Here is a 25309-nt window from a genome sequence, read left to right on the forward strand (position 1 = left end):
GTTGAACCCATGGCTGACGGTATCCACCACCCGTAGCAGTTGGTGATTGGTAGAATGTTCTCTAAACCCAAACTGCTAGTTAATAAGCAGTTTGTTGCAAGTAGAGTGATCATTGAGCCGAGCCAGAATTACTTTTCTTCAGCAGCTTCGAGAGACAGGACAACAGGCTTATAGGGTGGTAGCTCGTGGGGCCCTGCAACGGCTTTCCAGCCTCGTGAAACAATGACTTTAGCTTCTTTCCACAATTTAGGGAAGTGTTGATGTTGGAGGCATGCATTGAAGATCTCAGTCAGACATTCAAAAGCTTTGGATGGCAGCATCTTGATTACCAAGTTGGTGATTCCATCATTGCCAGGGGTTTTCCCGTTGGGCAGCTTCAGTGCTAATGCGAGGACTTCATCAGCTGTGCAATGGCTGGCATTGTGTGATTTCATTTCAGGCTTGTGCTCTGTAAGGTGAATGGTGACTTCTTTCTCCACTCGAGGCTTCGACTGGCTGGCTGGATTAGGTGTGAATGAGGCTTCTAGTGATTCAGCTAGGACTTCCTGGATTGGTGGATTTGGTTCTTTCGCACGAGTCAGGCGGCAAGTCATCCTCCACACAGAGTTGTTGGTCTCCTCCAGTTCAGCAACTACAACCTCCCACTTTTCCGCTTGTGCTGCTGTATCTGTACTTCAGGTAGTTTATTGAGGTGATTGTACTTCTTCAGTAGATCCGGTGTCTGGCACTGCTGCCATTTGCGCCAAGCTCGGTTCTTGTCAGCTATAGACTGTTTTGATGCCGTCCGGCAGGTCATAATGAGTTGGCTTCAATTGTGGGACGCTAGTCTCAATGGCTTCCTGGATAGATGTTGTAACGAGGTCTACAGCCTGCTCAATGTCTTTTATGGAGTCTAGGAGAGTGAGATCTATACAGTTAATTTACTTTTTCCTGATTGTGCTTCCAGTCTGCCTTTCTGTTGTACTTCTTGCTGGGCTGATAGTTCTCCAGCTCGTCGCCAACCATCACCATCACTGGATTATAGTCAGAGATGTGGGTTTCCAGTGTCTCTAGTTCAACAGATTGGCAACAGTTCTTTAGTAGCATGATATAAAGGACATCAGGTCTGTGGTTCATGTTGTTAGAATAGTGTATGGGTTCAGTTGGTCCTGCAACCACAAAATCATTTTTCCTTGAGTGGACAAGAAGAGCCCATCCCTTTGTGTTGGCTACTCTAGAATTCCAGCACTGATGTTAAGCGTTGAGATCTTCTCCTCTATTATGATCAGAATATTGGAGTCAAGCAGGATGTCAAAATCTGCCATCTGTAGTTTTGGTTTAGGAGCTTTAATAGACTAAAATCAGCCACAATGCTCCTGCTGGTGTTTGGACCTGTATGCCAGTTGCTTCTAGTTTCTGTAGCTGCGGTAAAGCAATTTCACGATGATGAAGCTTCACATTGATTATCACCGCTGTCCCCCATCCACTAGTAGCTCCTGGATGATCCATTCGATAAGTATTGAAATTAGCAAAGCTTAGTTTATGGTTTGCATGGAGGTGAGTCTCTGACATGAGTGCAGCGCAGATGTCAGCTGATTCTAGTAGATCTAGAAGCTCATCTGTTTTCTTAGCATCAAGATACTGGTACAGCATCTAGTTACTGTCATTTTGATGGATTAGGTTACCCTGGAATAAGCTTGGAATAAGCTGTGCCACTGCTGTCATGATTGGATTGATGTGCATCTCAGTGGTTATGTTAGCAATCTTAAAAATAATCACCAGCCAGTTTATATTGCTGGATTCTTGTTCAGAAGGTACCTCAGTAGTGTTTAGCTGGGTCATCAAAGCTGCAGCATAGGTCCGTTCAGCTGTGTGTTGCATGCTCTGGTCTTCGCTGGAAGACATATCTGGCACTGCTATAGGACATGGAGCCTTTATTATCGGCATCAAGGCCCGTGCTTGAGGTCCTGATGTGTTACGCTGACTACATTGTCTTTTTGATGGAATACACTAGTCACTCAGTTTTATGATAAATTGCGATCTTTGTCTATCTTTGTCGGTGCATGCTCTTTGCTATGAGGAGCTTCATCTTCTGGATGGTTAGTTTTGCTTGTAAGAGCATCATAGTGATTCCGAGTTTCAATTGTACTGGTTGAAGCTCTGTTGTTCTTTACTGTCCTAGCAGATAAGGTTGATTCAGAGCTTGAGCTGTTTCGTCTTTGCTTTTTTATAATCTCAAATTCCCCTCTGAACATGGTGACTTCCACAGGCAAAGGCTGGGTTGTGTTAAAACACTGTCTCACAATGCTTGAAACGTAGTTCTGCAACGGCAAAAAACTAAACAAAACAAAAGAAAAAAAACACAGCAGTCGTAGCGTGGAGGATGTGCCTAGTTACATAAAATAATCGAGCAGTGCCCTCTAGTGGTTCGTTTTGGAATTAAATTTAAAATATTTAAATAACGCAGTGAAATAATGCTATACACATGGCTGTAGCCTCTACCTGCGTTTCACATCAGCCTCACAAGGTACAATTTTAGCTTTTGAAGTAAGTACACATACAATAAACAGAGAGTTATTTCGATGTTGCTTAAAAAAATCAAAAATGTCTAAAAAGAAAAAAATATCAAACAATTGCCATCACAGCACCTTCTTATAGGCTTAGCCCTCAGCCGCACACTAGACCAAAGGGCACAGACAAACAACAACCAATAGGAACAGACCAGGGAAGACAACAAGTGGCCGGTTACATGGTAATACACGCACAAAAGGTAAACAGCAATGGTGGAACACAAACAAACAGCAAGGAATACAGTACATAAACACAATTGTACACACACACACACACACAGATATATATAAAATCATGTAGCAACCTGGAGACTGTAGAGGGCGCTGCACTTTGAAGGGACTCTTATGTTTGATTGTTGAGCAGGGCAGGTACATGTGTTGTTAAGGACGGGACCATGCCGGGGGTTAGAATTGATGAAAGAGTCCAAAGGCGCCTGACACGAATTATGCAGAGCAACAGACGAGCTACAGTTAGTCAACTGACAGTCCAGTACAACATTGGTGCCGAAAATGGTCAAAATGTACAAAAAAAATAAATAAATTAAAACAATACACACACCTTACATAAGCAGTTGTAGCAACAAACGGGAACATGTAACACAATAAAATAAAAAGGTCCTTATGTACCCTTTAACCATTTCATTTCAACATCAGAAATGTTCTGGTCCAAATGCCACCCTATTAGCATCAATAAGCTAAATGGGATGATGAAAATTGTGGTGGAGCAAGAAAACATACAGACTCCTACAAGAATAACAAATCACTCCAAGAAAACATACAGACTCCTACAAGAATAACAAATCACTCCAAGAAAACATACAGACTCCTACAAGAATAACAAATCACTCCAAGAAAACATACAGACTCCTACAAGAATAACAAATCACTCTAAGAAAACATACAGACTCCTACAAGAATAACAAATCACTCTAAGAAAACATGCAGACTCATACAAGAATAACAAATCACTCCAAGAAAACATACAGACTCCTACAAGAATAACAAATCACTCCAAGAAAACATGCAGACTCCTACAAGAATAACAAATCACTCCAAGAAAACATGCAGACTCCTACAAGAATAACAAATCACTCCAAGAAAACATGCAGACTCCTACAAGAATAACAAATCACTCTAAGAAAACATCTGCAAAACAGGCCATGACAAAATATTCCTCCTGGCGGCTCACATTGTTCAAGAAAAATTGCAAGAAAAACAGCTGCTTGTTAATGAATCGACAAGGTTTTTGCAGTAAAGCACTGTCCATAAGCCAAACTGGATATTAGTTTTGTCCTGTTTTGCACTTTCATCACCAGTCCCTGATATGTTACATTTTAATAGAAATGGCCTGCAGTACCACTGTGTTAGACTTTTTAAGCAAGAATGATTTATATATAAGTATTAGGAGGACTTGGAAATATTTTGATAATATTAAATACAGTGCATTTTAAAACCTAAATGTATAGTTTCCACTGAAATGTAGCATAAAAAAGGTTTGTATTTAATGAATCAGTAATTACAGGCCATTGAATGTATAAGGTAATAACTGTCTTCCAAGTGGATAAGATCTGAGATGGGGTAATGAAAGAAGCACTTGTCTGGTATTTCCTTAAAGTCCTGGATTTTAATAAAATGTCAGGTATGTGCTGCTTCTGCTCTGAATAAGTCTTCCACTGAATAAGTCAGTAAAAAAAGAAAAATGGTTCCCCTTTAATGTGGTATTGCACATGAATAACATGTAGTGTTCATGTACAAGGAAATCTGTTCAATCATTACCCACATGGTAAGACATGGCATGAACTCACAATGTTAGTAACCCTTGACCTTCTCATTTTATAGATTGTTTCAATAGTAACAACAAGTTACATCATTTGTGTTGTTATTTTTGGAAATTCTTTTCAAGGGTTTCTTAAATCAAGAAAGCTTAGATTGTGTTGTTACAGACAGATTTATTTATTTATTTGTGAAAATGTCACAAAGTTGCCTGGATCAGTAGACTGAAATGTATTAACATGGCTGCATAGTTAACCAGTTTTGAATTGTCCCCTATTTTTAAAGGTGGGATTTTCAACCAACAGCCTATTTCTGTAAAGTGTACAATAAAATCGATTCAGATCAACACAGTATAACATTATTGTAAGGACACATTAAAAGCCAAGCCAGGTTTATTCAAATGACTATACTTTAACTTATATAATAGCAGTACATAACTGCAACAGTGCATTTAGTGTTAATGGGCTGTTCCTCTGCAGACAATGCGGATTTAGGACATTCTGAATGTGCAGTCGACACTCATGTAGAAGAGACGCACATCTAGGATGCTACAATGCAGTTGTCTGATCAATGGTGGGATAACTGCAAAGATTTTCTTTCCTGAATGTTGGTTCAAAATAACAGGGAACATAACATCTGGAAACACGTAGATTGGCAGCTACGTCCAAAAAAAAAAAAAAAAAAAAAAAAAAAAATAATAACATCGTTATCTAACCACACTCATCCACAAAACACTAAAAGCTCTGTCGAGACAAAACAGTTTAGCACACATTTTCTTTGCGATTTACACCCCTGACCTACGTTCTAACCCAGCTTTCGACTGGCACGTTGACAAGTGTGCGTATGCGTAACCTGTAGCTTGCAGATGCACGTTAAGCATGGTGACGTAATCAAAAAAGAACACCAATCAGCGCCAGTTACAGACAGGCACGTACAGGAATACATGATAAATGTGATCATTCAGAAGAGGAATCAAGTTGTACCCTTGTCTTCATTGTCGTTATTTTTAAACTAACATGTTTTCATCTGAATCAAAATGAGACAAAATTCCAATGTGCCCGCTTTTCTTACTAAGCTATGGAGTTTAGTCGAGGATGCCGCTACCAACGAATACATCTGTTGGAGCCAGGTAAAAAAAACAAAAACAAAAAAACAGCAACAAAATAATAATAATAATAATAATAATAATAATAATAATAATAATAGATGACTATTATTAATACTAGTATTACTACTACACTACACTCACCAATCACAGGAAGGGAAGTAATGCATTGCATCTTACTTATCTGTGCTTAGATACCAGCTGAGTTTGATCAGGACAGTTCTGGTTAAGTATGTGTAATTGTTACAAAATGCTATTATCTTGTTTTATATACGATTGTTTTACGGTATACACAATACAGCAGGCGTACGCAAAGAATGGTGGTAATATATAAATAAATGTGGTTATGTTTTAGGATGAGACTGATTTTTGATTTTGGGGTTGGCGAAAATAATAGTGTGTGGCTTTTTGTTTGTTTTACCCAGTTAAGGCCTTAAACTTCTCAGGTTTGACGTGTCGGAGAATGAGATGAACACGATGTGCAGTTAGTTATCTGTCTATTAGATCATTTTACAGAAATACAATACGGCAATGACTCACAAACTTTTGGCTTGCGTTTATAAAAAAATATCAGTTCATTACACCGTGTAACAATTATTATTATTATTATTATTTTTTTGTTCCTGGGTAGTAAGTGTTATTTCCTAATTGCTTATGCCTCAAAAGTATAGAAAATGGCTATTATTCCCCACAAACTTTGCTTTTGTGACCAGGACAGTGATATTTTGAAATGTACCTATTTTCCAGAACATTCCAGATAGATTCAGTGCTGAGTAAACTTGGAGTAACTTCTAGAACTTTCCAGTAATATAAATAGTAGTATAAATACAGGGGCCTTAAGCCCACCAGTTCAGTTTAGTTCCAGCTGCCTAAGTGGATACATATCTGCATTTTTCTGAGATGGCATCAAGAGGCTGTAAGCATCCAGCAGACGCATTTTGCTATGTCCGCGGCCAATTTATCAAGACAAGAGCGAAAAAGTACTCCATGGAAGCATCTGCTAAGATGTGTGAGGCCAACAAGGCATATTTCGGCATGCCTGTCGGGGATGAAGACAAACCCTGGGCACCTCATTTCACCTGTGAGCACTGCAAAAAAAGCTCTGGAAGGTAAGATGGACAATTGTAGCTTGGAATTTTATGTTATAAAATTTGTTAAAATTTTTAAAATTGTAAAAGTTTAATTTTAAAATGTTTTACAATTTTCAGTGTTATTGAAAAAATATATCGTACATGAAAAAATGTTGCGAGAATCTCTTACACATTAGTCATGGGTGAAATAAATGTATTTTTGTAGGATGGTACAGAGGGAACCCACTGACCACTCAAGCAACTGCTACTTCTGCATGGTGGACCCTTCCAAACGTCGGACTGGCAAGAATGCACCTGCTATCACGTATCTAGACCTTCCTTCATCCATCGCCCCTGTGCCAGTCTGTTCGAGGCAATCGGAATCGCCTGTAACCAGAATGAGTGGCGCCTCTTCATTGACAGCTCATCCAGGAGCCTCAAAGCCGTGCTGCTCCATAATGGTAACAAGTACCCGTCTCTTCCCCTGGCTCACTCGGTGCACCTAAAAGAGTATTACAACAGCATCAAGACCTTGCTGGACGCCTTGAAGTATGATGAGTACGGCTGGGAGGTCATAGGAGACTTCAAAATGGTGGCATTCTTGATAGGTCTCCAAGGCGTTTTTACCAATTTTCCCTGCTATCTTTGTCTTTTGGACAGCAGGGACACCAAGGTGCACTACCACAGGCGGGACTGGCCACAGCGGACCGAGTTTTCTGTGGAGAGGAACAACGTCAAGTGGGAGCCACTGGTGGACCCCCGGAAGGTGCTGATGCCACCACTGCACATCAAATTGGGCCTTATGAAACAATTTGTCAGAGCTCTAGATAAGGAGTCGGCAGCCTTCAAGTACCTTCAAGACTTCTTCCCTAAGCTGTCTGAGGCAAAGGTCAAAGCCGGTGTCTTCATCGGACCACAGATAAAGAAGATCCTGGAGTGCAATGAATTCCCCAAGAAGCTCACTAGTAAGGAGAAAGCGGCTTGGAACAGCTTTGTCGCAGTGGTTCGGGGCTTCCTGGGCAATCACAAGGCCGTAAACTATGTGGAGCTGGTTGAGACTCTGGTGAAGAACTACGGCACTATGGGCTGTAGGATGTCCCTCAAAGTCCATATCCTTGATGCTCATCTTGATAAATTCAGGTAGAACATGGGAGTGTACTCGGAGGAGCAAGGCGAGCGCTTCCACCAGGATATACTGGACTTTGAACGCCGCTACCAAGGACATTATAACAAGAACATGATGGGAGACTATATTTGGGGGCTGATTTGTGAAAATGATTTACAGTATAATCGTAAATCTCTAAAAACTACTCGCTTCTAAATCTTTTGTAGTCATTTTTGTATTACTTTAGTATAAATACATGTTAATTTGGATTCATATGTTGTTTTTTTCTGACTTTATGTGAACGAAAAGACAGTTTTCTCATTGGAAATAGGTAAAATTCAAAATATCACTGTCCTGGTCACAAAAGCAAAGTTTGTGGGGAATAATAGCCATTTTCTATATTTTTGAGTAATAAGCAATTCGGAAATAACACTTACTACCCAGGAACAAAAATTGTGTTACATCAGTATAATTAAGATTCATTACAAAAATAAACTGCAGTACTAATGCAGTTATACTGCAGTTAACTGTAGTACATTTACATGGAGTACATACGCAGTTTAACAACTTATTATTGCAGTAATGTTATTTTGTGTACTGTGAATGTGAAATATGTGCTGTAATGGAAATATGAAATGTTTACATTATCTGTTCTGTATTATATTACAATACAATACACTGAAGTGCAGTGCAATGGGAGACAATAATAATAAGAATAATAATAATAATAATAAGAAGAATAATAAGAATAAATCGAAACATGGATTAGTTAATTACCTCAGTATGTGTCCTTGGGCGGGGAAAAAGCGAGCAGTGCATATCTGCCCTCGCGGGTGGCATTTGTCATTGTTGCGCGAGCTAACATCTTGTGTTAAATGGTAACGGCGGTTTTAATTTGAGACTGATCTGGGTATGTGGATAAAGGAATGGACAAAACGAAGACGAATCGCGCGTTTTGTTCTTTTGGATTTCTATTTTGAGAAATCGGCACACATATGCCACATATCTGACTTAAAAGATGTTGAACTGATAATGCTGACTAATGAGAACTTGAGCGAGTGGAAGAGAGATGAAGAAGTTGCGATCAGCTGGCGAGCGAAATCTGGGGAAGAAAAATACCCGTGCCGTGTGATACAATTTAGACTATGTGATACAATCAACAAGTATTGAGGTTTTATATATATATATATATATATATATATATATATATATAATCGTGACCTGACATCCGATATATATATCAAAAAAAATACATTTTAATTAAAAAAAAAAAAAAAAAAAAAAAAAAAAAATATATTCAAAGATTCTGTCGAAGCGGAACTTTTTGTTGGTTTTACACACGTATGTAACCTGTATTACCTACATATTTTCTAGCATATTTCACTTTAACAGATTTCTTTAGTAGTCACACTAAAATAACAAAAGTATTAACCTAAATCATCTATTTTAAAAACATTATGATTCAGATCGAAATTTACGAAAAAAATTGAAAGAGGTGTCAACAGTGCTAACGTTCCAGTTGTTGCAATGCCTGAGGAGTTGGGGAAAGGTAGGCGAGAAAAGAAAGGATAAAACACAACTTATAGTTTGCTTAAGGTGAGTGTAGATTTCTACAGAAACTTTAATCACTTTACACTAAGTTTATCTGTGCTAAATTGTTTTAGTAACTTTGCTCCTAAAACAGAAATGCAAACTTTTGCGGGCAACTTTAACAATGGCAATGGTACTGCATTCATACTGCAGTAGAGAAACTGCAGTGATACTGTATTCATACTGTAGTAGAGAAACTGCAATGGTACTGCATTCATACTGCAGTAGAGAAACTGCAATGGTACTGCATTCATACTGCAGTAGAGAAACTGCAATGGTACTGCATTCATACTGCAGTAGAGAAACTGCAATGGTACTGTATTCATACTGTAGTAGAGAAACTGCAATGGTACTGCATTCATATTATTCATATATTCATATAGCAATTTAAATTAATATATATGGTAGTTTAATATGTAGGCTATATATATCCTATGAATTTTTTTTTTTTTTTTTTTTTTTAGAATGGCCAGAGCTTTCTTGTGTTGGATGAGCAGCGATTTGCCAAAGAAATACTCCCAAAATATTTTAAGCACAACAACACGGCAAGTTTTGTCAGGCAGCTTAATATGTGTGAGTACTTAACTGGTATTTATTTGACCTGTGTCCAGTATTACAGTTGTATAGCATTAAAATCAAACACAAACATGTAATTCCACAATGAAATACGCAATAGGGTAATTCCACGCCAACCCAACCAGAAATGGGGCATTTTGTTGCTCGACCGTCTCGGATTTTGCTAGAAAAATTCACCTGGGTGTTTTCGGGCCCGCTGGAAGCACATTCTGACACTTTTTACTGTAGATCTAACCCTAAACAATGCAATATTGAAGAATAACGCAAGTGCAGTTGGGACTATGTGGTACTTCCTCACCAAAGTAGCCATAAGCCAGTGTTCTTCATTGCAAGGCCCGCGGGCCCCTGACAATATGCAGATGTGAAAAATGAGTTGTGGCGGCCCTCTCACTGATGTCTTGTCAGCGAAAGTGGCCCCCCTCTGAAAATGAGTGAAGAACACTGCCATAACCAGTGCTCGAATGCATGACAAATGCAACTTCAAAAATCCAAAGTCCACAGATACCGAAATGTTTTGCTTGATTTCTTGTAGATTCTGTCAATAGTCATCCAAAAATATATTTGGGTGATTTTTTGGAGCCCACCCTCCCCCACATGAGTTATTTCGTCCAAAACTTGGTAGAAATACCAACATTTGAAAAGAGTGATCCTTAAGGTTCATACAGCAATACTAACAGTTTAGGAACTACAACCCCTACAGGGTAAAGGGTTGGGCTGAAGTCTGAATAAAGTTTGTCGCTTAAATCTTATCAGGCAACTTGCCAAAAGTGAGTTAAGTGTTCTTGATGTTTTTCTACTAAAGTCATTCATTATGAGTCGAACAAGGTGCTACACACGATGGTAGTGTCTAAAGGTCACTTTTTCACTTTAGCTTGACCTTTGCCCGGTCACAGCTCGAATGGGGGGGGGGGGGAGAAAAGATTAGCATTTCTGAACTCGACAGGCACTGAAAACCCCCAGGTGAATGGTTCAACGCTCCGGTTGAGTTGGTATGGAATGACTCAATGCAGACATATTAACCCGGTCTTAAATTAACTACAGTAAAAAATAAAAGAAGCAATATTTCAAACTAGAATTGTTCCACACAATTACTAACAAAAATCGTATTTTACACACTGAAATTAATTGATAAATGAATTTTATCATTGACAGTTGGTTCATAAAATAAAAAACCTGTTTGTTTTTTCTGTTTTCGTAAAATATGCTACAGATGGCTTTCGCAAAGTTATACACATGGACACGGGTATTGTGAAACAGGAACGGGATGGTCCAGTTGAATTTCAGCATCCATTTTTCAAGCAAGACCAAGATGACTTACTGGAAAATATTAAAAGAAAGGTAAACTAGGCATTTTGAGAAGTGGAGGTGGGGGAGTATAGAAAAAGTATGTCGTTTCTAAGGATAAAGTGTTACTGTTTTAAGTAGAAGGATGAATGTTACAATCCTCTTTTTCTTTGTTTTCCTCTCCAGGCTTAAAAAACCATAGCTTTAAGACATCTTTAAAGCACAAGTGTGTATCTGATATCCCTTTGGGGTTCTGAGGTGCTGAACGAATGCCATTTCTGGCTTGATGTCCATATTGGGGAATCAGAACTCAGATTACAGTGGTACTGATACTGCATATATAGTTTTTGTTGTTAGATAAACTAGAGAAAGTACAGAGAAGGTGATAACTAGTGATTCAGGGGTTTTCGCAAGTGCAATTTGGTATTTGTATTGGCATCATTGCACTTCTTTTTTTTTTTTTAAATCTATTTGCCTCCAGTGCATTAACATCCATGGTCACAAATAGGTAAAACCATTGACATGTTATTAAACTAGCAGAACAGTTCTTTGTGTCCAGCGCGTATCAAGGTGATACCATGAATACTTGGAAAGATCTGACCTCTCAAACGTGGCCATATATCTGGAGAACTACTCACTTATTGTGAAACTTGGTATTAACATTATCTGGCTTAAGTTATTGAAAATGTCAGATTCCATGTACTATACATGTCACACTTACATGTTTATAATATATATATATATATATATATATATATATATATATATACACACACACACACACACTTACACGCTTACAATACTTACGTGTGTGTGTGGTGTACATATATATAATATATAATATATATATACACACACACACACACACACACAGTGCCTATAGAAAGTCTACACCCCCTTGAACTTTTTTCACATTTTGTTGTGTCAGTGCCTCAGAGTTTCATGCATTTAAATGAGGATTTTTTCCACTTCTCTACACACCGTACTCCACACCGTTTAGGGAAAAAAGTTACATATTAAAAATACAAAACTGAAAGATCATAATTGGATAAGTCTCTACCCCCCTGAGTTAATACTTGGTGGAAGCACTTTTGGCAGCAATTACAGCTGTGAGTCTGTTGGGATAGGTCTTTGCACACCTAGATTTGGCAATATTTGACCATTCTTCTTTACAAAACTGTTCAAGCTCTGTTCAAGCTCTAATTTAGGATTGCTATTACAAGGGAGGGTGGACACTTATCCAACCAAACTATTTCAGTTTTTCATATTTTTTTCACTTGGAATTTGTGGGGTAGGATATGTATATAAATGAAATTTATGAATATATATTTTTAATTCCAGGCTATAAGGCAAGAAAAGGTGAACATTTTGAAAGGGGGTGTAGACTTTCTATAGGCACTCTCTCTCTCTCTCTCTCTCTCTCTCTCTCTCTCTCTCTCTGATTCTTCTACACTACATTCTTCTACATTCTGTGTATGTCGTGGTGATTAACTGTGTCATCATACTGATCGCTGTTATTTTGAATGTACAGCTGTGATATATATGTGTTCCATGCTAAAATACCTGAAAAATGACTGTTAAGGACACAACATGGGACTATAAAAGACACAAAAAAATTAAACAATTTAGAGAGTTCTCTTTGTTTAAAATGGCATTACTGTAATAGTTTAAATAAATAAATACATTTGGTAATTGCGTAGGTTTCTTCAGCAAGACCAGAGGACAACAGAATTTGCCAAGAAGACCTCATGAAGATCCGGTCCACTGCCCAGAATGTGCAAGCAAAGCAGCAGAGTCTTGAATTAATGCTTACAACATTGCAGAGGTATAGAGGTTGGAACCATCCTTTCTTAAAAACTCCTTTCATAGTGAAGAAAATATAGCGATGCGTTAAGAGCCACACATACAATTTTGAGGTAAAATGACATGGACATTGTTGAGGATATAATGCATATATATGATGTTTCTCAAGCCATACTTTCCAAGATTGGTATGTGGGGTAGAAACATGGTAATGGATAATGGAGCTGTATTATCACAACTAGTAGTTATAAGTAAACAATTTCATCCTGCTATAATAAACCTTAAATTTGTTTTGCAGTTAATTAAGGAGATAAATACTGACAAAATGTATCAAATAATCGACTACCATCTCAACCTTAGGAGACCTATATAAGCATGCCGCCTTGTCTCATTGGCTAATATAAGTCTTCAAAACTGATCACCTAAATTTGTATCATAGATATTATGCACAGCTATGGCCAGCAGTTTTGCATTAACCTATAGAATTAACTAATTTTACTTCATAAAGAGGAATGAAACATGCTGAATAATGGTACATGCTGAATAATGGTACGTTAACATATTGAATTATGTATCGCGTTGTAAGTTTCCACATACTTAATGAAAAACATTTCAAAAAAATGTGACATTGGCCTTATTCAGTAGCGGTTTATTCGACTAATGGTTATATATGAAAATAATTTAAAAAATAAACACCTACCTACTATTTTAAATAGACTGAATATCCCAAACTATCACATAGTAGGCCTATATTTAAGTCGGAAAGTATTTATTCAAACCACCTTGTGCTTAACTAGGTAATTTGAACTAATGCAATTCCTTGTCGAAATGTATTTTGTTTCATCCATAAGTTCTAGAATGCAGCCATATCTGTCATCTAAGCATTTGATAATACGGTTAACGGTTAACCAGGTTGTTTCATCGGTGCAAAGTAAGTGTTACAAAATTATCCTCTATATGTCTTCAGTTGTTGACTGAGATTTCAGTAACTAACAAATCAAATACACCTATAAAGAGAGCGATTTTAAAAAAAAAAAAAAAAAAAAAAAAGTGTGTCAAATTATCATAGAATCCTGCATTGTATGACCTTATAAATTATAAGGTTACAACCACAACCGAGCTGTTTTGAAAATGAAAGCTAATTCCAGCAAAGTACCACTATATTTAAGATTCATGCAACTTGTTATACTAATTGGTTTTTTCATAAATATGTATGCTCACAACCTGCCTTTTCACTGCATATTTAAATGCTGTACAGTTTTGAAGAAATTAACTAAGTAGTAACAGAATAAGGGATATCAACCAAGATTAAAAAAAAAAAAAAAGCTGGCTTCATTTTATTAAACAGTGACATTAATTAGCGAGGTGTGTAAGTTATAGTTTATATAACATTAGAAAACGATTGGGTGTGAACAGCCAATCAGCTTCCAGCTCTAGCAGGCTTCTATTTTGCATAGATGCCTGCTGTAACGTTGAAGTACTTAACTGTGAATTACATTTTAAAAATCAATCCACGCATAAATACCGGCTTTTTTGCTTAATATTCTAATCTACAAATAATCTGATGACATAAAGAGCTACTTATACATACTTTCTTATGCGAAATCATGTCTGTGACAGGGCACTGTAATGAAGGCTTAATTTGTAATTACTGGACAGCAAATCAACAGGGAAGACACAATTGATCCACAATTCTGTCATTGGCTGCATCCAAACGTGTCCCTCCCACAAAACCAGCCAATCAAACTCCCAACCCTGTTTCAGTTCTTTCCGCACTTCAATCCACTTCCTGCCTGCTTGAGTGACACCCCGCCTCCAACAAGAAGTTTCAAATCAGACTCAATACTACACGGACTGACTCTTCAACAGTTGTACGTGTCCAGATAAATTATAAGAAAGAGTAAGACCCCAATAAATAAATATGTTAGCAATAATAATAATTTTAATAATAATAATAACGTTTTCTCTATGTGTGTGTCGTTTTTCTATTCTAATTATGTTGGACTATTTTACTCGGCAGAATGTTACCTGGCGAAATATCAGAAATACAAGGTAAATATAGGTTTTAAAGTTTTGTTAAAAGAAATAAATAGTTTTCTAATAGCGATAGAGCCCTCTCGATGCGGGCTGTACTGTGTGGTAGATGACCGCGACTGGAGTTATGCGTCCAGAGCCGTAGGCAGGCTGTATCGCTTAATTGTTTGTTAAAACACACGTTTCACTAATTAAACAGGAGAAGTATACAAGGTAGTGATAATCTACTGTAAAAAGAAAACAGATATTTTGTCTAGTATTCGTACTGATAAAACAAGGAAGATGTTATTTGGATCATGGTAACGTTATAGCTAGCAGTTTGCGCCTGTTTTATTTATTTTATTTTTATTGTCAGAATTTTGATTAATAATTGTCTACCTATTATGTGTTCATTTTTAGCATGGGTGAAACCAGCATTAACATTATAACAAAACAGGAGTCGCCATTCTCCATGACAGATTCAAGTGGCATTTTATAGACACTGAATTATCATAATGTCCTGTTGGGTCATTGCCTCTTATCTTATAAAATCATAATGTTTTTAACAGTTATCTAATTTTACTTTTGGTCTATAAAATAAACTTCATACCTTGAAATTGTATCCACATTGTTCTTGTACTGTAGGTATTTGTACTCCACTGTCCAGTACGATTTGCACTGTGGGCCTCACGCATATCTACATGGGGGCGGTACAAACCTCAGTCATCTACAAATCAGGAAGCTCTATTAGCAATGGTTTCCAGCATAATGAAAGATACTAATAATATACATGTTTAAAAAACAAACAAACAAAAAACGAATACTGGTAATTGTATATGTTTTCACTGAGGATCAGTCATATAAACTGCAGAGTAAGGTATGAGAGAAATGCTACTGTTTTTTTAAAATTGTCTTAATCCTACAATTCTAGGTGATGCAGAATTTCTAGCCATAGCTGTAGTTTGTTTTAATGATAAGGTTGTGTGTGTGTGTGTTTTATTACTAATGTATATGCTGCAAGACATAAAAATAAATGACTAGATCTCAAGCTGTTTCTATATTTTATTGTATAACATAACTTGGCTGTCATGTTGTGCTATATAGGGAGAATGAAGCACTATGGAGAGAGGTGTCCGATCTGAGACAGAAGCATGCTAATCAACAAGAAGTCATGAGAAAGGTATGTAACTGAGTCTTACTTCAGTTCAGGTATTTTTTTTTTCCCAGAACAGACTGACCTACACATTCTGTTATGCCTACTGAAGGAGCCATCTTTTTGGATTAGAAACATTGGATTGATTTCATAGTTTTGGTAGCTTGTTTTATAATAACTCGCACTTCTCCGAAATGAATTCAAACTAATTGAATTTGCTCTTGGAATAAACTTATGTTGTGTTGCGTTTAATAGCAGCAAGTATATATAAAAAAAGAATCTTCTAAATTTCTTGCAGATTATACAGTTCATCATTTCATTGGTTCAAAATAACCATGTCTTGAGCTTGAAGCGCAAAAGGTAAGCGTAGCCTAGGTGAATTATATCTAACGCTGGTCTTTTAGAGATAAAAAGTAATGTTCTCTCCCTGCCTTATTGATACTTGACAGTAAACACGTTTACATTTAAAGGACATGCTATTTAAGATGTCGCACATTTTAAAGGTCCTTCATTTTTGTTTGATTTTTCCATTCGACTTTTTAACAACATTGAAATGTAACGTGTGACTGAATGTTTTACCTTTTGTTTGTTTTTTTCCAGACCTTTATTGATGAACAACAATGGAAACCAATCAGAACTCATCCACAAGGTGTATGAGGAGCTTGTTGAATCCACTGACTTTAATTTTCACAGATCGCTAGATTTACACTGGTTCTTTCTCACAAACTAAAACATGATTTAGTTACAGTTTGTGAATGGATTTATACAGTGGTGAAGATGTAACTGTATAAAGAGTATGACTTGGGAGATTTTCATATTTTAATTCATTATTAAAGTATATATTTAATTTGAATTCCTTAGTCCTCTGAAGAAGTCACGTCAGATAAATCAGTACTGTGGTATATTTTTCAGTGCTGTCAGAAATGATCCAAGAATAATCCTGTTTACTGTAACTACTTTTTAGTCACGAGTAAGAATGCAGCAAGCCCAAAACGTGAGGGGATTTACCTAATATGTGTGTGTGTGTATATTTTGTAAACATGCTGTCACCAACTCCGCATCAGCTAATATAGCATAAGAAACTTTTTGTTAGTTATGGAAACACCAACGATACCCTTCACTTTGACCTGTAGTCTAAGATTGTTGCCTTTGTGGGATCTTGTGCCGTTTTTTATTTTTAATATTAACTTAGTGCTTTGAGCTGCCCCATTTTTATAAAATCTGGCCATATCAATGTCCTGAGACCACAGGTAGTATCCATTAAAAATGAACTGTTTGTCTTCTACCAGTTCTTTTGTCAATTCAACGTTTGTCGTCTTTCTGTTCCTTAAGGATATTGCCTTCAAGTATTGCTCATCCTTATTAGACATCGTTTTGGGTCTTTCAGTCCTGGGTTTGTCAGTTATTGATGATGTTTCTCTGTACTTGTTGATTATGTTTTGGATATCGCACCTTGATCATCACAAATCAAGTGATGCAACCTGTTTCACTCAGTGTTTTTCCTTCTTTATGCAAATTGATGTTGTTATAATAGTAGAAAACACTAGTGGAGGTTTTGAGTAAATTATTGATGCTCATAATGCATCAAAGTAGAAAAATACAACATGTCTAAGACTTTTGCACAGCAGTGTATGTATATTTCTCATTTATGTAATAGGTTTTGAATAACTAACGATGTAAAAAACGAACAATGTGTTTTCTGTCTTTAGGGTTCTACAAGCAATCCTAATGGTTTAAAGAAAAAACTAAGAAACTCAGATGATGTTGTTATCTATGATATTACTGATGATGTTGCAGACAACTTAAAAAACCAAGAGGAGACCGCCCAGAGTAATCAGGAAATCAGTAATACAACGTAGGTCTCAATAAAAGTAATTTTCTTGCTAGAGGCTAACTTTAGGAACTGAAAAACCTTGAAAAACAAATGTTACATTTTATGTATAGTATTCCATTAAATTAATAAAATCAATATATGAGCCCCATTGAAAGCAATAGCATTGAAATGTGAAAATAGATTTCGGAAAGCAATTTGTATTTGTAAATATATAGAAATGGTAATTCAATGTTTTTCAATATAGAGAAACAAATACCTATAACAGAACTGCAGATATGATTGACTTTTTAAAGAGAAATATTATACCTGAATGCTTGCTGTAGTCTATTAGGAATAGATTTACTGGTGAATTCCTGTGAGTGAATTGCCATCCAGTTATTATAGAAATTGGATTTTTAAAACTTGCTTGCATGCTAAAATTAGTTTTCATAGTGTTGAAGGAATTGTTTTGCCTTTTGTCTCAGTAATGTGGTTGAAACCATTAAAGTGGAAGATGATAACTGTGATGACATGGCAGTAGCGGATGGTGAAGAAAGTGAAAAGTCAACAAGCGTATCTACATCTGAGACACTTGAAACTTCCTCAGCCGTTTCTGAAAGCACTTCCCAAACAAACAAAACTGCGCTTAGTTTGGAAGATCCTGTAAAAATGATGGATTTGATTCTAAATGAAAATGGCACCCTTTCACAGAATATTAATCTTCTGGGCAAGTGAGTAGAGTTGGGTACTTCCAGTCTTTTAAAACAACGCTTTGTTCACTGCAATCACCAGGCAGTAGTGTCAGTGCAGGCTACAGAATAAGGTGCATTGTTTTTTTATTTTTTTATTTTGTTTTTACAGATTATTTACCATTGCTACATCCAACACTCTTGATTTGTTTCCTCACTTTGAATTTTGCTGTAGTAATTAACTTGGATATCCACTGCAGCCAATTCCAATGCCACATGTAGATAAGACATAAGAAGTAGCCTAATTATTTTGGAAAAGTTACAGAACTTGTGCATGATGCTGACATACCACTCTACTGTTTAGACTTGATATGTAGTTGAAAGTGTGTAATTTGTTTTGCAGTTATTTGTTGGTTGGTTCTTTATACAGTACTGTACTAATATGTGTTTCTAATTACCTTTTGTTATTATGAAGTGTCTAAAGAGAGATTGTTTATTTCTACAGGGTTGAACTGATGGACTATTTGGACAGTATTGACTGCAGCTTGGAAGATTTCCAGGCCATGTTGCATGGGAAACCGTTCAATATTGATCCTGATCTCATGCAAGATGTAAGCAAATTTTAAGCACAAACTTAAAATTGACGTTGCCCCATAATGATGAAACGCTTAAGGCTTTTTTATTTATTTATTTTTACTTCAATCCAGTGTTTCGGGGTTGTTTTGGGTATTCCTTCTAACAAACCTCAATCTTACAACCTATTTCATTTTTTTCCCCCGCCCAGCTATTCAATCCAAATTGCCAGATGAACTCAAGCGATTTTAACATCTGCACAACAAAAGTGAGTTGCAGTCCATAACTTGTGATGTGTAAGAAACATGGCATTATCATATACTGTATCTTGTAGTGACCTATAGTTGAGAATAAACGTTCCTGCTATTAGAATAAGCAGTATTTCACACTATTGTGTCCTGATGCACATTGTATAGCCAGATTCTGGAGCCTTAAAAGTAAGTAGTAGGGTTCCGAGAAAATATAGCATTACACATTCCCAAATGTTACAACTGTTAAAATAACTTTGTTTCAAAGCTCTTTTCTAAATGTCCGCTCTAGTACATTGATAGTGTAAGGGTTATTGCTCACATTGTCAAACAGTACGGAACAGAGCTGTAAAGAGCTTTGTTACAGACTTTAAAGTGTAAAAAGTTGTCAGGATGTTAACAGTGAAAAGACAAATTACAGGTGCTTTTGAAATGTTTTATTTTTATTATAGTTTATTTTTTTAAGTAGTTCTTCTTCATATGTGGTAAACTATAAAAAAAATTAAAAAAAATTGTATGGTGTTTCGGCTGTGCAGGTGTTTGACATGATGTGCTTGAATAAAACTTGAGTTGTATCCAATAGTTTGTCTTTCATTTTAATACTGATGTTGTTTAAAATGTAACCGTCATAATGACTGCCAGCAGCGGTTCTAGTGTTAAATGTGATGAAATGGTCCAGTTTGGCCTCTAAAATATACCAGCACTTAACCCCTAATGGATTCATGTTCATATAGTTTATCCGCCCAGTGTTTTCAAAGACAAAAATACAATGGATGGTTTAAATATTTATTTAAAAAAATGTAGACTATGGTCTTTTACTATTGTATGTCAGTCCTGGTAGAATTTTTCACAACATAATACAAATTCAGTAAAATGAAGTTGGTGAAAGAGCAGGTTTATGTATTTAATTAAAATAAAGCAACACAACTTATTAGGATTGGGACGATTTACGATAACTTGTAATATTGTATCGATCAAAAGTCACAATAAAAAAAAAATAGCATTATAAAAATTATTGCAGAGTTATCGAAAAATTGTATTTATTATCGCAATTTTTAATGATAACTGAATTTATGATATTGTTGGTTTAATTATTCCACAAGTAATTCAAAGTATTATAGTAATATTTCATTAGTAGGTCTTGTTAGGGGCGCTGGAACTAGGGGTGCGGCAGCACCCCCTGGCTTTGCATGGCTTCCATGATATACAGGGGTTACAGTTTTGTTCAATGACTTTTGTCACCCCCACTTTGAAAATTGTTCCAGTGCCACTGCGTCTTACTGTATTAGTGCAGTTGGGACGATGACTCAGTGATTGTAAGGCTTTTGCGAGATTTAGTTGAGAGAAGGAGGTGAGTGAAAGCATCAGTGAGCACACTTTCAAAACAGCTTATTAAAAAAGAAAAACACTACGAGTTCTGTATCTATTTCTGTATTGGAGAAAATGGAGGTACACTGTGGAAGATATGCTACACTACGGTTATCATACCAACAGAAAATAATTGTGGACTTTTTTTAGAAACTTGCAGTTAGGCTTGCAGTCACGCATATACTGTAAACTATTCTATGTACATTTAAAATGGATTTATTATTTCTTTATGGCATGCAGTTTATGTAAGGTACTGTATGGTATCATAGCTTGCTAATGCAGCAACATTAACTAGTTTGTTGTTTTGTATACTGTTTAGCTGGGTAAATTCCTTTAGTTTCAGCTTTTAAAATAATATTTTATTTCTGATTTCTACAGTAATGTTTACAAGGAAGGCATGATTTATTTTGTGTTAGTTATTTCAGTATTTACAGATTTTACTGCGGTAGTCTCCGGCTAAGAGAACACCCCTTGAGAAGAATGTACTTATAGTCGAAGTGTTCTCTAAGACTGAGTTAGCCACCAGACACAATATGAATCAGTAAATAAATTAATGAATAAATATGTATTACTTGTCATGACGCAAGTGCATCAACATGAAATTATAGGAATAAGTAAAACCAAAACAATAGGCAAGTGTATGTTAAACTATAATAAAGTAACAGACAATCTAATGTAAACAAAACTAAAGCAAAACAACACGGTCAAAAAACTTAAATCGCTATGTACAGACAGCACTCACATATCCGACCTTATAACATTTTGACTTTTGACTTCAGTGACACTTAAACACACGTGACGCATATCTGGTCATTTCATTTTGGTCCGTTCCAACCCTTGTCCTTTTTTTCAGGGAACACAAAGGTACAATGTCAAAAATACATAGCTGAAAGAGCTGTGCTTTTAAACTAAGTAGGCTTCCATGTAGATAGATGTACTGTAGTTGGTTTTGTTCGTACAGTACTATTTTCAACAGAAGAACTTTAATTCAGAATATGATTCTGAAAATATATCTTGCCAAAGGACACGTGGACTGTAATACATACTGTAATTTTAAATCCAGTACATATTGTAGCAGTATGTAAAATTCACCATTAACAGCCCAACAGCAAAATGAAATCAAACTGTGTAAAGCGTAAAAGGCAATGCAATTTAGCAAAAGGTTAAAAAACACCAGTTTCTAGACTTGAAACAGAATCCAAAATCAGTATTCAAAATTGCAGAATATAGTGCTCGATAAGGCCCTAATGTCACAGTTTACTTGCAAATGAAAATGCACAAAAGTAACTAAAGATCGCAGATTTTAAAATGCATCACAGTATCTGAAACTTGTTTAATAATGAACTTTTATATTACCGTAGCTTGTCTTTTTTTTTTTTTTTTTTTTTTGCTTCATGTGAATTTGGAGGAAGCGCTGTGTAACTGCACAATAAAAACCGACTTATTTGGCATGCAAGAAAAAAAAAAACGCGGACTGTGATGGATAAACAAGTACATTGTAAAATTGAAGAGATGGGCTTTGTATCAGAAGACTGGTGACGGAGTCGTAAACGGGTGAATGCATTAATTTGTTATATATAAAATGGGGATTGATTTTATTCTTAATACAAAGACAGTAAAACACAACTGATGTGCATCTGATTAACGGATATCAGAGTGCTGACAGTACTATAAAATTAGCTGGTAGGTGTGTTTCGGTCTATCACAATGGCAGAGGCAAAAATAATGGTCACTTAGGGTTAACTTAACATTAATAAACTAACTGTCAAACTAAATTAACACAGCACCCTTACACACGATACAAAAGGCAGCAGCAATATACAAGACAAGGTCGTTGTTTAACAATGGTGAAGCAACTCACCAGAACAGGAAACATCAAATTGCTCGGTGACTTGTCTGATTTCAGTTTTTTTTTTTTTTAAGTGCTCGAATGATTTCCATCTACGTGTAGCAAGAGAAACAGTGGCACATCTTGCTGTTTGTTTATTTGCCATTTTGTAGTAATGAGGTGCACTCGTAGAAATCGGAATGCAAAACAATTCAATGATATGACAGCGGTTCTTGAAAGATTTAATAAACCAATCGGTGTCTCTCAAGACACACTCACAATGACAAGTCACATTTTTTTTTACAAATCAGTACCGTGTATGTTGTGAATGGATCGCTGTCGGTGCCAATAAGGTGTTCTTTTAAGCGAAGATCCTGTTCCTTTTAGCTGGCGCATTTACAATGGGGAAAAATCAGTTTCACCACAAGGGTGTTCCCTTAGGCGAAGTGCTCTCTTAAGAGGTGTTCCAATATGTACTGTATTTGTATACTATCATTCTGAATGTAATGTGTACAAAGAACATGCATTACAGAAATGGTATTTTAGCATAAAGGGAAATTCATTTAAAATAAAGTGAGCAGTTAAATGTGCTTTATTTTTTTTTTTTTTAAAACCAGACACTTATCCCGGTAACCAGTCCTCGGTTTAGCGAAGATCTACTGTATTTTTATATTTGTATAACTAGAAGAATCTAAATGAGCAATACACCACAATAATTGCAATGCTTTATAAATGTTTTAATTACAATTCAGTTTCTGACCGTGTTTCATTGGGATGTTATTTCTGTAATATCATATTGCTTGAGGTAATCCTGTGCTAATGTTTCTGTTTACTGTGCAAATATTAGGGGACCGAACTTCCTAAGGATGAAGAAAACAAGCCTTCTAAAACCCATGCTGGTAAGTTGATAATAGATAGCAAAGACGAACAGAAGGATTCTCAAGTATGGTTTACAGGGAAATGCTCAGAAAAATATGCCTTGAAAAAATAAATAATGCTCTTATTAAAGGAGTGTTTATTAGGATTAGCAGCATTTACACTGGTCCCCTTGCCTTAAATCTGTTCAAGAAAAAAAAAGTCAACACTACATATCAAAAACAGATTTCTTGCTTGTATCTACAGGTTACATGGCCTGATTGGAGCTAGACCTTGTGAAACTGAGCTAGAGTAAGCAGTTTTATACCAGTAGGAGCAAATGTTACTCTTTGGAAAATCTAACCTTGTCTTTATTTGAATCTTATTACAAGGATGTTTTACTGTTCTATGACAAAAAAAATGGTGCAATATCCAGTGAAGTGGAGGTGTCTGTAAGTGACACCATTTTACATATATTAATCAGAATCTGTATTTAAGTGGAGCATAGTGTAGTGGTGATTTATATGTTCTATCTATTCCTTCAGATAAACAGTTGATCGAGTACAAATCCTGTCCACTTATGGCTTTCCTGGATGGAGATTCCACTTTAATCACTGAAACAAACACCTTCATTCCTCAATTAAGTGAATCGCTGTTGCTGCACCCTAAAGAATCAAGTGATCTTGACACCGCCTTTGAAGTGGACGAACCGACTCAGAGCAAGCTGATTAGGCTGGAGCCCCTGACGGAAGCTGAAGCCACTGAAGCAACTCTGTTCAATTTATGTGACCTGAGTCCTCTAGAAACACCACTTTTGGACATTTAAAAGAATAGCAAGGGGTATGCTTCTTGTAAATATTCATCAAAATGATGATCTATGTATTTGCTAGTTTCTTTTGGTACTTTTCTGTGCAAATACGATGAGTAGTACTTATTATTTGATTTTGCAAATAAATGTACTCTTGATTCCAGTCCATTGTTAATACATAGCTGAGGTCAAACCAAGTCAATTTACAGAACTGAGTCTGTTTTGTTATGCAGATTGGTTGTAATTTAAAATGAAAAACACAAGTTTGTTTTTAAGGTAAACTGCGTATGTATTTGTATGCAACTTGACATGTAGTGCAGTACACTGCTGTTCATTGATGCATATTATCCCAAAGGAAAAAGGAGGTTGTAAAAATCTTTTTTCATAAACATTCAATTAAAAGGCTGCAATTCCATAAGACAAAAGTAAAATCTAATGTATTTTGAGTACTGTATCTTTAATTCTACATTAACATTACAAAACTTGTACATTTGGCTTGGATTTACCTACCAGCAAGCTGAGTGGTAATGGAATTAAGTTTTTTCTGTTGCTAGTTGACACATTAGTAATTTTTTATATGAATTGTTCATAACCCATTTGCTGTAAAAGCTCCAGAAAGAATGTTTTAAAATGTTGTTACTGGATTTTATATTGAAAGCTTTGGGAGTTTACAAAAAGAGATGAAGTGCCTGTATCTTGTTTGGTTCCTGTCTTTGTAAGTTCAGTGTTGCTAGTTTTTCATTAATTTGGTAATGTATAGAGCCAACAATTTAATGTTTTGCTTTTGATGTTGTCTATCTGTATACATGCAGTGGTATTTGGTGCTACATGGTCCACAAACTGCTGGTCATTTTGAATATTATTTTTCTTATCCTTTTACACATGCGTCAGTTTTCATGGGTATGAGCTTGATTTAAAGGATATAATTCACAATGGTGTTTGACAGTTCCTAATGTGTCTACGTACAGTACTACGGATACCATACATTTTGGTTCAGGTCAGTATTTCTAGTCCAGGGATCAAAAAAAAAAAAATATATATATATATATATATATATATATTGAACAAAACAAATCCATGTGAAGTCACTAAATAAATAAAATAAAC

At 36.1% G+C, this 25309-nt stretch overlaps 1 protein-coding gene across 4 annotated transcripts; it reads left to right on the plus strand.

Annotated features, from left to right (window-relative positions):
• The first annotated feature begins 5236 nt into the window (after nucleotides 1-5236).
• Nucleotides 5237-25081, plus strand: LOC121316897 (heat shock factor protein 2-like). 4 transcript variants are annotated; one of them, XM_041252205.1, is made up of 14 exons: nucleotides 5237-5451; nucleotides 9657-9765; nucleotides 10979-11106; nucleotides 12753-12877; nucleotides 15972-16047; nucleotides 16319-16380; nucleotides 16621-16669; nucleotides 17730-17875; nucleotides 18319-18564; nucleotides 19028-19133; nucleotides 19307-19363; nucleotides 23387-23438; nucleotides 23662-23706; nucleotides 23940-24023. In XM_041252205.1, exons 1-13 carry the CDS (start codon nucleotides 5359-5361, stop codon nucleotides 23673-23675), a joined length of 1263 nt encoding a protein of 420 aa, XP_041108139.1. In that variant the 5' UTR covers nucleotides 5237-5358; the 3' UTR covers nucleotides 23676-23706; nucleotides 23940-24023. The 4 variants fall into 4 exon arrangements, with proteins under 4 accessions (XP_041108139.1, XP_041108137.1, XP_041108140.1 ...); XM_041252203.1 differs by lacking the exon at nucleotides 23662-23706 and having other exon boundaries at nucleotides 23940-25081; XM_041252204.1 differs by lacking the exons at nucleotides 5237-5451; nucleotides 23662-23706 and adding an exon at nucleotides 8928-9198 and having other exon boundaries at nucleotides 23940-25081.
• The last annotated feature ends 228 nt before the right edge of the window (nucleotides 25082-25309 follow it).

Source organism: Polyodon spathula, chromosome 6, assembly GCF_017654505.1.
Source record: "Polyodon spathula isolate WHYD16114869_AA chromosome 6, ASM1765450v1, whole genome shotgun sequence".
Lineage (NCBI taxonomy): Eukaryota > Metazoa > Chordata > Actinopteri > Acipenseriformes > Polyodontidae > Polyodon > Polyodon spathula.